A 13,710-nucleotide genomic window follows, 5' to 3' on the forward strand; every position below is an offset into this window, starting at 1 on the left:
TAATTTATAAATTATCACGGGTTTATGAGGGAGAGAGGGGGGAAAATGAGCTGATACCAAGGGCTAAAGTGGAAAGAAAATGATGATGTCAACAAATGTGTAAATGTTCTTGACACAATGGACGGATGTATGGATTGTAATAAGAGTTGTACTAACCCCCAATAAAATGATTAAAGCAAAAAAAACATTAGGACATTTCCAGGTAAACAGAAATTAAGGAAACCTGTAAAGCGCAACTTTACAAAAAATGCTATTGGGATCCCTTCTGACTGAGAAGAAACAATGTCAGACAATAACCTGAGATTTAGACACAAGAATACATCACCTGGAAAAGAATCCAGATCAAGAGTTTTCAAAAACTGAAGTTAAGGTTCAAGGCTGAACATAGAACAGACAATCTGTAAATGACAACTTCCAATCAAAAATAAGGGGTTGGCGATGTAGTTCCTGAACTTCCTTGTGGAAGGGACATTAAGGTTATATCAAGATAGAGCAGACAGTTTTAATCTAGGAAGCTTAAAGTCAATTTCAAGGTAAGCCCAAAGAGAAGTAACAACCCCTTGTACCAAAACAATCAAAGAAAAGCACAAGGGCCCAGGAAACACAAGGTCAACAGCAATGAAGGACATGTAAATGAAAGAGAATTTCACAGAGAAGAGTGGAACAAAAAAGTTATCCGCAGCACAAGAGTACAGTAAAAAGACGGTAGTCATTTCAGACCTATCGTTAACCACGTGGTATATGGGTGGATTAAATGCATAGTCAAGAGACAAGTGGCAGGATGGAGAAGAAAGCATCACCCATCAACTTGCTGCCTACGAGACACACGCCTTACAAATGAAATGAGCAAAAGCTAAAGGGAGCGAAAGCATCAAAGAAATGGCAGATGAAAAAGAGCCGCAGTGACAATATTAATTTCCGGTAACACAGACTCTAAGGCGAAACCCAGAAAGAAATGATGTGATGATGAAAGAGTCACTCTAACAAAAGGATAGACCATAGTAAATGTCTATGCACCTCAAGGAGGTACACAAACACAAGACCGACTCTTAACATGATCAGAAAAAAAGACAACTCCACAATAGCAGTAACTTTTAGCATTTTACTTTTTACAAATCATTTTATAGGCCTCATACAAGTCTTATCACAATCCATACATACATCAGCTGTATAAAGCACACTGTACACTCGTTACCCTCGTCATTCTCAAAACATTTGCTCTCCATTTAAGCCCCTGGCATCAACTCCTCATTTTTCCCCCTCCCTCCCCGTTCCCCCTCCCTCATGAACCCTTAATAATTTATAAATTATTATTTTGTCATATCTTACACTGTCCGACGTCTCCCTTCACTCACTTTTCTATTGTCCATCCCCCAGGGAGGAGGTTATATGTAGATCCTTGTAATTGTTTCCCCCTTTCCACACCCCCATCCCTCCTCCCTCCCTGTATAGCCACTCTCACCATTAGTCATGAGGGGTTCATCTGTCCTGGATTCTGTTTCCAGTTCCTGTCTGCACCACTGTGCATCCTCTGGTCTAACCAGGTTTGTAAGGTAGAATTAGGATCATGATAGTGGGGTGTGGGGGGGGAGCGTTTAAGAACTAAAGGAAAGTTGTGAGTTTCATCAATGCTATACTGCACCCTGAGTGACTCATCTCCCCTCTACCCTTCTGCAAGGGATGTCCATTTGTCTACAGATGGGCATTGGGTTTCCATCCTGCACTCCCCCTCATTCACGATGATAGGATTTTTTGTTCTTTGGTGCTTGATACTGATCCCTTTGACCCCTTGTTATCACACATGTTGGTGTGCTTCTTCCATGTGGGCTTTGTTGCTTCTGGGCTAGATGGCCGCTTGTTTACCTTCAAGCCTTCAAGACCCCAGACACTATATCTCTCGATAGCAGGGCAAATATTTCACTTGATGTAGGACAGAAGAACTAGGCAAAAAACCCCGCAAAGATACAGATCTAAGTACAGTACAGTACAAGACATCAACCTGACCTCATAGACACATGCACCCAATAGTACACATTCCTCTCGAGCACACATTTCATTCTCCATAATAGGCCATATATTAGGCCATAAAGCAAGACGTAATAAATTAAAAAACATTGAAGTGATCTTCTTGATCACAATGCTGTTATAAAATTAAAAATTATATATAATAAAATTATAAATCAATAGGAATCATGAGAAAAAGCATAAAAAAACCAAGTAACATCTTACAAACCACTGGGTGCAGCAAACACCTAGGAAGTGTCATGTGTTTCCGTCTGGAATGCGCAGTGGAAACAAGGCAGTAGCTATTTGATATCTGCAAGGGCGCACACTCTGAAGAGGAGGCCGTTTAGTAAGCATGTAACTGCACAGTCTGGAGAATGCTGGGGGGTCCATACAGGAAGAGCAGTGCTGTTCCCAGAGACGAGGTCCTGGCTGGCAGCGTGGGAGAAGAAGTGACATTTGAGTTTGGACTTAAGGGGGGAGGAGGAAGTTCCCTTTGGAATGTCATGCTCAAACATTCCTAGCCTCCTTCCTAACTCACCAAGGAACTACCAACTTAACCTCTCATCAAAACTCTTTCCTTGATACAATAATAATAAAAATAGTTGCCCCCACAAGCATAATGGGGCAGGGAGAAGGGAAACCACTGGGTAACACAAGAAATTAAAAAATAAATTCATCCAGTTCTAAACAAGAATGAAAACACATTATACCAAAACCTTTTGGCACAGCAAAAGCTGTACTCAAAGACCAATCCACAAGGCTAGAAGTTAATTCCCTGAAAGGAAGAATAAAATCTGCAAACCACTAAGTAAATTAATAAATGAGAAGGTACAAAGAAGAAATGAAATGGGTGACATGACAGCAGAATCAACAGAAATAAGACTATGAAGAACTAGTGCAACAACTAATAAACCATACTGTGTCTAAATTATTAGTCTATGTTTTACTTCTCTGGGTTCTAATATCTATTGCAGTGGGTCCACAGAACTAACTCACAGACAAAATTCATGATTAAAGGGCTGATGAAGGACGTAAAAGTGTAATGCCAGCAAGAAAAGCTCAGGGTGGGCTGTTTATCAGGACACCTTACAAAGTTGTCCAGGTCTGCTAATAAATGCCCAAAGGGGCAGAGCACACTGCTGGAAGCCTCCACCCCCGAGGCATTCTCAGCCGAAACTCAGTCAGTCAGCAAACCCAAATTCTTGAATTAAGGGCCCAGAGGCACTCAGCCCAATTCCTTGGGACAGCAAGCTCAGCTTCTCCAGTTAAGCGCCCAGTGGCACCCCACTCCATACTCCAGCCTCCGGCACAGAAGCACTCAGCTTCCCTTGCTCTGTGGTTTGGGAGTGCATCCCTCTGTGCCCGGCTCTAGTGCCTGGTTCTGCTGCTGCTCCTCTGATGGTATTGTCACTGGATCCAGGAAGCTCACTGTATACAGATCTGTCTACAGGATGTGCTCCACTCCTGGCTTTTACTGATAATGCGATCCCTCCCCAGCTTCTCAGATTGCTCATTTTCTACACACACAGCAGGGTCGCATTGCAGGGTCCCCTGGCCGCAGTTACTCACAGGTGAATGCTGTCCTTATCCTCCCACCTTTTCACACCAGACCCAGGCAGAGAAAGGTCATCTGGGGGAAGTCGGAGATTTGGGTGAGAAGAGCACAGTCTATGATTCATTGCCCCTTCACCTACCACCTGCCCAAACTAACCCCACCGGAGCCGAAAATAAAAGAAGACACTGAAAAAGTCATCAAAAGACTCCCACCACCAACAAAAAGGCCCTGTTTTCAAACAACTTCACCAGGGAGTCCTACCAAACCTTCAGAGAAGAGCTGACACCAATTCTTTTTTTTTTTAATCATTTTATTAGGGGCTCATACAACTCATCACAATTCATACATCCATCCATTGTGTAAAGCACTTTTGTACATTCATTACCCTCATCATCCTCAAAACATTTACTCTCCCCTTAAGCTCCTGGCATCAACTCCTCATTTTCCCCATTCCTCCCCTCTCCTTCTTCCCTCATGAACCCTTGATAATTTATAAATTATTATTTTTTCATATCTTACACTGTCCAATGACTCCCTTCACCCACTTTTGTGTGTCCATTCCCCAGGGAGGAGGTTATATGTAGATCCCTGTAATCAGCTCCCCCTTTCCATCCCACCCACCCTCCACCCTTCTGGTATCACTACTCTCAGCACTGGTCCTGAAGGGTTCATCTGTCCTGGATTCCCTGTGTTTCCAGTTCCTGTTTGTACATTCTCTGATCTAGCTAGATTTGTAAGGTAGAATTGGGATCATGATAGTTGGGGAGGGGGGCGCGGCGAGGGGAAGTATTTAGGAACTAGAGGATAGTTGTATGTTTCATCATTGCTACACTGCACCCTGACTGGCTCGTCTCCTCCCTGCGACCCTTCTGTAGGGGATGTCCAGTTGCCTACATATGGGCTTTGGGTCTCCGCTCCGTACTCCCCCTCATTCACAATGTTAAGATTTTTTACTCGATGATGCCTGATACTTCATTGCTTCGACAACTCGTGATCACACAGGCTGGTGTGCTTCTTCCATGTGGGCTTTGTTGCCTCTGAACTAGATGCTCGCTTGTTTACCTTCAAGTCTTTAAGACCCCAGACGCTATATCTTTTGATAGCCAGACACCATCAGCTTTCTTCACCACATTTGCTTATGCACCCACTAAGTCTTCAGCAATCATGTCGGGAAGGTGAGCATCATGGAATGCCAGTTTAATAGAACAAAATGTTCTTGCGTTGAGGGAGTACTTGAGTGGAGGCCCAATGTCCATCTGCCACCTTATTACTAAACCTATACCTATATGCATATAGATCTATTTCCCCATCACATATAAATGTATTTACATATGTATATGCCTTTATTTAGAGCTCTCTAAAAGCCCTTTGCCTCCTAGTTCTTTCCTCTATTTCCTTTTACTTTCTTCTTGTCCCACTATCATGCTCAGCCTTCATTTGGGCTTCAGTGATTCCTCTCGGTTACATTACCCTTGGTCACGCCCTACCAGGCCTCCTACACCCTCCTCACCACCGATTTGGATCACTCATTGTTCCCTTGTCTGGGTTTGTTAACACCACTTCCTTTCCCCCCCACCTTCCCTTCTCCCATGTGCCCCCGGAACTGTCAGTCCCAATGTTTTCTCCTCCAGATTTTTCATCCAGCCTATTGTATTTAGACACACCTGTGGAGATAATAACATGCACAAAAACAAGAGAGAGCAAAACCAAGTGACCAAACCAAACCAAACAACAACAACAACAAAAAGCCAATGACAAAACCAAAAAACTCCACGACAACAACAACAAAAAAAGCTTGTAGTTAGTTCAAGGACTGTTTGTTGGCCTTTAGGGGTGTTTTCTGGTTGAGTCTGATGGGTGCCAAGCCCTGGCCCCAAAGGAGCTGTCACCAATTCTAATCAAACTATTCCGGAACATAGAAAAGAATGCACTACTCCCAAATTCATTCTATGAAGCAAGCATTACCTTGATACCAAAGCCATGCAAAGGGACCACTAAAAATGTAAAGTATAGACCATTGTCCCTCATGGAGACATTCTCAGTAAAGTCCTCACCAATAACATCTAACACCTTATCCAAAATAATTTTATATATATATATATAATTTGACCAAATGGGATATTATTATTAGGTATGCAAGGATGGTTTGGCATTAGAAAAATAGCATAACCCAACCCATACATAAAACAAAGGAAAAGAACCATATGATCATTGCAGTTGACACAGAAAAATCATTTGATAAAATCCAGTGCCCATTTGATAAAATCCAATCCCCATTCGTGATAAAAATTCTCAGCAAAATAGACTAGAAAGGAAATCCCTCAACATAATTAAGATCCTCTATACATAACCAACAGCCAACATTCCTCTCACATGGGGAGAGGAAAGCCTTCCCCTGGGGACCAGGACCGTATCATCACTCGCCCTCGTTACTGCGCTGGAAGTGGGCAAGAAGGGGAACAGGAGTGATCCGAATTGGTAAGGAAGAAGGAAACCTCTGCTTATTTACAGATGAGATGACTCTGCCTAGAAAATCCAAAGGAGGCTGCTTAGTCACTACTAGAAATAATAGAAGAATTTGGAGAATTGGCAGAGGACAAGATGGGCGTAAGCAACAAAATCTGCTGGGTTCCTCTATACTCCCAAATCCAACTCTGGAAATGAGATCTAGAAAACCATACCACCTGCACTGGCTACCAAAGAGATCATAAATACATAGAAATAAGCCAAACGTATACAAAGAGAACTCTGAAACACTGCTCCAGGAAACTAAAGAAGCCCGCTGAAGAACAGAACAGGTCCGAGAGCTTCACCAGGTGCATGGACAAATGGAACTACAAGGTAGTGGACTTTTCCTGTCATCTTTCTGAAGCCCATTTGTGTCATGCTCTTGACATTGTGAAAATGTCAATTCTACTGAAAGTGATCGATGGATATGGTACACGCCTGATCCTTATTCCACCAACATTCTTTCAAGAAACGAAAAAACTCATCATCAACTCTACATGGCAAGGAAAGAGGCCGCAGTCTCAGAATCCATTACACAGCCATGGTCATCAAAACAGCTTGGTACGGGAACAACAGCAGATATATAGGTCAAAGGAATCGAACTGAGAATCCAGAAATTAATCCATCCACCCGTGGGCAGCTGATTTTCACTGAAGGACCAAAATCCATTAATTGCTCTCTTCAGTAAATAAATGGTGCCGGCAAAACTGGATGTCCACTGGTAGAGAAATGAACAGGGTTCACCCTCGCACCACAGACATAGAGCACCCCAAGACCGATCAGAGACCTAAATGTAAAAACTAAACTCATTGAAGAAAAACTAGGGATTGACTTAGGTATTCTAATTTATAGCATAAATAATCTGTCAAATAAAACTGAAAGATCACAAATGACTAGGACTGCTAAACGCAGCATCCCTGTGCATCAGAGAATGAAAAGAGCACGTACAGACACATCTCACAGAAGACTGCTCTAAAATGTACAGAGGCTTCCACGACTCCACCACAAAAGAGACAAAACCCATCCCATAAAAAGGAGGCGAAGAACAACTGTCCTCAGGGAGGAGCTGACAGCCCAACACACGGAGAGTATGTTTGTCCGTGAGTTGTAGGCTGGTCAGGATGTGTGGAAATTCTCTTCTTTCTTTTTACTGTTTTTGTTTTTGTTCTTTGTTTAAGATCATTTTATCAAGGGCTCTTACAGCTCTTATAACAGTGCATAAATCAATTGCATCAAGCATATTTATACATATGTTGCCATCATTTTCTAAACATTTATATTCTACTTGAGCCCTTGGTAATAGCTTCTCTTTTTTCCCTCCTTTCCCGTCCCCCGCACCGTTGTGGACACTTGATAAATGATTGTTATTTTCATATTTACACCAACAACTGTCTCCCTTCCCCCACGTTCCCGTTGTCGCCTCCCTCAGGGTGGGGTCTTTTCACTGTTCATTGTGAATGGGCTGACAGGGGTCAACAGAGCAGGTCCTCAGTTGTACATGGGGCGGTTCAGACACACTGTTTCAGCTCCTTCCTTGCAGCCCCCTCCGTGGGCCATCACTCTCCCACTTTCTCCCAGTGTGCACGCTACTGTTCTTTCTGTGTTTTTCATTATACTCGGTTTGGTGTGAGCAAAATATATGGTGTGATTCCTTGGCCTCGTGCTGCTTTGGATTTTCTTTTGCTGAAGCTCATCAGCCCCTGACAAAGAGTCATTTGCTCTAACCCTTGGAAAATTCTAACCCTTTATAAGGTACCTTTAAGCAGGGGTGAAAGTAAATCCCGCCAGGCAGCCCCCAAACATGCCTGCAATTCTTTTCTAGGGACTGCTTCCTCTGGCGACTGGGCTGGCTTCCGAGACATGGTATCAGGAAGGGTCTGTCATCTTGCAGTACATAGCTTTAAGGCTCTGTCGCCTGCCTGTCCCAGATGCCAGCTGCAGATTTGGTTTCATTCTGACTAGTTGAAATGGCGTGTAATGAAATTTCCAAAGCAATTAACTGTGTCTCTTCATGAGTTAAACATATTGCCGCCTACAAGACCCAAGCTGCCAGTCGTAGTTTTGGTTTGTATGAAGAATGTGCACTGAAAATATTTGGGTTGGACTTGTTCTTATTGTCTGGGGCACGGGGAAAGGCAGGATCCATTTGTTCTCTCATTTGCTGGAGACAACAGGAGATGCTGCTCAGAAAATGCAACAAATTTTACAAGGATTCTCTGGTTTATATAGATCTCTGTTAGCAGACTTCAAAAGAGAATTGTTTGTTGTTTTTAGAGTGAGAGCTGGCTCCATTATTCCCCTGAATGTACATTTAGATATCATCTTTCCGCCCTCTCGCTCCCACGTTTCAAAGTAGAAGGAGAGTATAACTGACAGATGACGCTAACTTTTGCCCTGTTCTGCCTGTTCTTGTTTTCAGAGACGCTATAACAAAAATGAAAGACGTCTACCTAAAGAACCCTCAGATGGGAGACCCCGCCAGTTTGGACCACAAATTAACTGAAGTTGGCCAAAACATAGAAAAACTGCGTTCAGAGGCCCAGAAATTTGAGGTATGGAGAAACTGTTCTTGAAAAGCTTTGTTGGTGGGTAAAGAATAAGAATGAGGTGCCAAGAAGTGGGTAGTGTTGTGTAACCTCACTCCCAGTCCGTTCTCTGGGAGGAGGGGCCCCTTGGAATGTCACATCATTTTGTGCATCATGATGAAAGGAAAAAGACTCCCCCAGTGGATGCTTGGCGTCTCAGGGTGTCCCATCTCAAGTGTACGCCTGAGCCAACGCGGCTCAAGTGGTATTTGTTGAAAACACCAGGGTTTTCTCTTCCTTTCTTTTCCTAAGTGTTTCCCTTAAGTTCCTGTTGCTACTGGAGAGACAATCACAAGTGTGCCTTCCCCCGTCGTCCCAGGGACCGAAAGGGGGGTGGCTTAGGAAATCATTGAGCTATGTTGGTGGGTGGCTGAAGCAACAGAAACTCATTCTCTTCACGTTCTGGAGGGCAGCGATCCAAAATCATGGTGGCGTTCAGGGCCATGCTCTCCCTGAAGACTCTAGGGCAGGGGTGGGCAATGCCAGCGAAATCCTCCCGACGTAAATCTCCCGGTAACGTCAGATACCTCCCCAGAGAAAGCAGTGCCGGCATCGTCGGGCACTATTGTTGCTGAGCACCATCGAGTCACCTCCTACTCCAAGTGACCCATGCACAGCAGGACGAAGCACTGCCCAGCCCCATCCCCGAATTTGTCCTCATGTTTGGGCCCATTGAGCAATCGCATTGGGAGTGAACTCATGAAATGTTTGGCCAAGCAGCAGGCTAATTTTTAAGCTGGTGATTTGTATGGCCTATGAATGCTGTTATACTATCCAAATGGCCCTTGGCAACAAGAACGGTCTGCCACCCCGCCTTTAGGGAAAGACCCCTCACCTCTTCTGACATCCAGTGCCACTGGCTTGTGGAAGCATCACTCCAGCCTGTGCTTCCATCTCCATGTGCCCGTCTTCCTCTGCTTTTGTCTCCTCTCCCTCGTCTTACAAAGGCAGCAGTGACGAGCTCACTCCACTCCGGGATGGCCTCATGTTATGAATCGCACCTGCAAAGACCATTGTTCTAAACAAGGTTACCCTCACAGGTGCATGGCATTAGGACTTCACCTTTGTCCGTAAGGGGGCACGATTCAGTTTATAGCCCCGGTTCTCAACCTGTGGGTCGAGACCCCTTTGGGGGTTTGAATGACCTTTCTCAGGGGTCACCCGATTCATAACAGTAGCAAAATTATAGGTATGAAGTAGCAACAAAAAATAATTTTATTGTTGGGAGGTCTCCACAACATGAGGAGCTGTGTCAAAGGGCCGCCGCCTGAGGGAGGTTGAGACCCTCCGGTCTGTAGCATTTACATTTACCTGGTTTCACATGACGCTCAGGCTCGTTTGTATCTCCTTTTTGCTATGCACACGTTTTCTTCACTGTGTGGGGGAGGTGGGATTTTAAAAAGTGTGCGCTTCCAAAAACAGTAAGAGGGGGCAGTATGGCTTGCAAATTGAGAGCCAGCAAGCCCAGTTTAACCTCATGGTGACAGACCTTGGGGAATCAAAAGAGAAGCAAAAGTGGTGTGTCTAAGATCACACAGCTGCCAACAGCCCAGAGGTGTGGCAGAGCCAGTGTTCTTGCTGCCACGCTGAGAGCGATGGTGAAACCAGAGGCCCATTCCTACTTCTTCAGCTCTGGGTGCACTTACAGTTTTGCCTCTGGGAGCATTTCTAAGGTGACATGCAAATAGGCTAGCGACTCTGTCCACATGGTCTGTTCACATTGATTTTAATGGCCTTGGTTGCAGGCCTGGCTGGCGGAGGTGGAAGGCAGGCTCCCAGCACGCAGTGAACAAGCCCGCCGACAGAGCGGACTGTATGATGCCCAGCACCCGCCACCAGTCAACAACTGTGCCCAAGACCGCGAGAGGTACAGTATCTGTAGGGCCCTGGGTGTCTTGTCAGCCTGCTGCTGGCCAAGGAGCAGTGGGCTTGGTATCACAAACCCTGGCATCTAGAAATAAGCATAAGGCAGTGAGTGGGGGTGGTGGCAGCCAGCGGCTGTGGTGCGCAGATCAGAGGCCAGCAGGGAACAGTGATCTGGGCATGGCGAACGTTGTTCGGTGCCATCAGCCCTGCCTGGTCCACAGTCATTCTGTGTGAGCCCATTGATGCAGCCACCGTGTCCATCCATCACATGAGGGCCTTCCTCCTCCTCGCTGCTCCTCCACTTTAGCAGGCACAGGGTCCTTGTCCAGGGACTGGCCTCTCCTGACAACATGCCCAGAGCATCCGATGCTTTCTGGGGTCTGAACCACAAGCCACAGGGGTGGGAGCGCCCTGCAGCTGCTCGGGCGCGGCGGGCCCCCCGCTGAAGGCCTCGCTATAGTTGCTGTGTGCTTTCCTTTCTTGAGCAGCCCGGATGGCAGTTACACAGAGGAGCAGAGTCAGGAGAGCGAGCTCAAGGTGCTGGCCACGGACTTCGATGACGAATTCGATGATGAGGAGCCCCTTCCGGCCATCGGGACTTGTAAAGCGCTCTACACATTTGAAGGTGACGCCTCGGCTGGGTCTTGCAGCCCTCCTCCCTTCCTTTGATCCCAAACGTCTCTTGCTCTGGTCGTGGTAGTGTTAGTCTCGGGCCTGTGGCTGCGTGGGTGTGTTACCAACCGTCAGCGAGCTCAGCTGCAGTGGAGTGGATGAAAGGGTGATCGTCCTACCTATGTGTGCAATACTTGTGGGGCTCCTTGTAAAGGGCCCCAGCGAGCGAGGACACACACCCTTACCCTCACAGAAAGAAAACAGACAGATGCGCGTGGAAGGAAGGAAAGAGAAGTCTGCGGGGTCTACCAGAGAGGGGCACAGAGGGCAGGCCAGCTACAGTAGGCTGCCTTCAAAGGGTTCGGAGAACACTTAGTGTGGCCCAACCCTGGGAATGAGGATGGCACAGGTTCCCGGGCAGCTTAGGTCTGATGTCAGGTGGCGCTAGTGGAAGAGAAGTCTAGAGCTGGCAAGGTTTTAGTGGGAGGCGGCCTGGATATTCGGCCAACCACAGTGAGGAGGGGAGGAGCTCTCGGCGCATGTCAGCAGGCGCATTGACCTGACAGCCGCCCCTAGGAGCGTAACATAAGGTGGGTAAGAGAGCAGTGGCTACTGTTACCAGGACGAAGGAAGTGTTCCCACAGGCCGCCCCGTGAAGCCGCTATCAGTAGATTGCTACAGGTGCAAGCATGTGGCGTTCAGATGCGTTTGAGAGGCCAGCAGACAAATGCCTCGAGCCAATGTCTCTGCTCCAGGACACTCCCGAGCCCTCGAGAGACTTGGCATTCCTGTGACGGCACCAGTTTCAGTCCACATCCCAGCCTCCTCTTTATTTCCCTGCTCCACACTCTCTATAAACAACATGTCTTTCACAATAGTAGTTGGGGATGATGGCTAGTTATCTGAAAGTCTCTTAGCAAAGCGCCTTGGTGGCTTCTTAACGCAGGGATGGGCCCAAGAGAGACAGCAGCTGACCCACTGGCAGTCGGGTCGTAGGAGGGAGCCCCTCAGAGCTGATGGCCAGGCTGAGTCCCTGGGAGACGGAGCTGTGGGGAGGAAGGGAGGGAGCCCCGTTCCAGCCACATTGGATGGATTTCAAGGGCAAGGTAGCAGCGAGTGTCGCAGGCCCTAGGCGAACCACAGGGATTACGGGAAGAGATGCAGCATGGGTGTTTTTAAGGTTTCACTGACGGCACAGGAGGGAGCAAGCAGACAACGAAAGAGGAGGGCCAAAGGCTTCTCCGCTGCTGTGTCGGGGAAGGAGAGGAAGAGGGCTCCATGGAGATGTTTCCTGTTAGGACGGGAAAGTTGGGGCCCAGTGGGTACGGGTCCTGGGGTGCTGTCTGCACGAGCAGAGTCAGAGGGGGGTGAGTGTGGCCCAGCCCGCCCTGGGAGTGCCCACCTTGCCTTGCCTTGGCTCCCAGTGGCTCTGCCTGCCTCACACGGGAAACCAACCAACCTGCTTGTTGCGGTGACTGTATCTCTCCAGGTCAGAACGAAGGGACCATCTCGGTGGCGGAAGGGGAGACGCTATATGTGATCGAGGAGGACAAAGGTGATGGCTGGACCCGAATCCGGAGAAACGAAGATGAAGAGGGCTATGTCCCCACCTCGTATGTCGAAGTCTATTTGGACAAAAACGCCAAAGGTGCTAAGACTTATATTTAATACCACTTAAAAAAAAACTAAATTAAAAACAACAACAAAAAGAGTCACTTCTTCTCAGCACCGTGCCTGCTGCAGGCAGCTCCCCAGCAGACCCGCCGGCCGGCCTGCGCCAACACCATATTCCCACACAGCCGCGCCGTGAGGGGCCTGGGCTAATTCTGTCTGTCAGCAGGCCTCACTCGCTGAGAGCAGCTTTTTAGATGACAAGCTGCCCACGGCCGGTGTACAGCCGTGTCATTTGACATGGCATGACAGGACCTCCTCTGGGGCGGCATCTGTTCCACTGCAGCCTCTGAGCACCTTCTGGGTTTCCGGTCCACAGGCACTCATCGTGGCGAGGGGATGCAGAGCACACTCGCTCTCTGACCTCTGCGCAGTGTCGGTGTCCACCAGCAGCTCAGCCACCTTAGCACGTTAGCTGTTAGTGAGTGAGCCTCCCGTCCTCCCTCAACGGCTAAGCACGACGTCTGTTCTGGAGGTAGTTGTAACCAAGATACGTGACACAGGAGCAGACTAATGGCCATGGGCTTGGAACTACGTGTGGCTGCCCGTGGGTGTCCTCCGAGTGGAACGGTGCTGTCCCGTGTGGGTTCTCAAAGGCTGGTGTTTTAGAAGTACTTCTCCAGGCCTTTCTTAGGAGGCACCCCCACGCAGACTCCAGCCTCTCGCCCTTGAGGTTAGCAGCTAAGTGCATACGCTGGGCACTGAGGAAAGAAGTGAGGCACCTGAAAATGCCTTCTCTAAGCATGGCCTAAAGACCCTTGTCATTCCCACGATCTTCTGTCCGTATGAAAATGTATGTCTGAGTCCTAAACACACGGGCAAGGACCCTCGTGTTAAGATCCAAATGGTCCCAAACTACCAAGTGAAATCGGAAGGGAAGAGAGAAACGGGCCTCCAAGCCAACCA

At 47.4% G+C, this 13,710-nt stretch overlaps 1 protein-coding gene across 9 annotated transcripts in view; it reads left to right on the plus strand.

Annotated features, from left to right (window-relative positions):
* Window positions 1-13,710, plus strand: part of FNBP1 (formin binding protein 1) — a 163,912-nt gene that overhangs the window by 144,126 nt on the left and 6,076 nt on the right. For 4 of the 9 annotated variants that reach the window (XM_075560637.1, XM_075560640.1, XM_075560642.1 and 1 more), the window contains 4 exons: window positions 8,490-8,622; window positions 10,401-10,522; window positions 11,007-11,146; window positions 12,623-12,842. In XM_075560637.1, the coding sequence (XP_075416752.1) occupies window positions 8,490-8,622; window positions 10,401-10,522; window positions 11,007-11,146; window positions 12,623-12,801 (574 nt within the window). In that variant the 3' untranslated portion in view covers window positions 12,802-12,842. Of the gene's footprint in view, window positions 1-8,489; window positions 8,623-10,400; window positions 10,523-11,006; window positions 11,147-12,622; window positions 12,843-13,710 lie in introns of those variants that run through there. The other 5 variants (XM_075560638.1, XM_075560641.1, XM_075560643.1 and 2 more) reach the window with 2 other exon arrangements.

Source organism: Tenrec ecaudatus, chromosome 10, assembly GCF_050624435.1.
Source record: "Tenrec ecaudatus isolate mTenEca1 chromosome 10, mTenEca1.hap1, whole genome shotgun sequence".
NCBI lineage: Eukaryota > Metazoa > Chordata > Mammalia > Afrosoricida > Tenrecidae > Tenrec > Tenrec ecaudatus.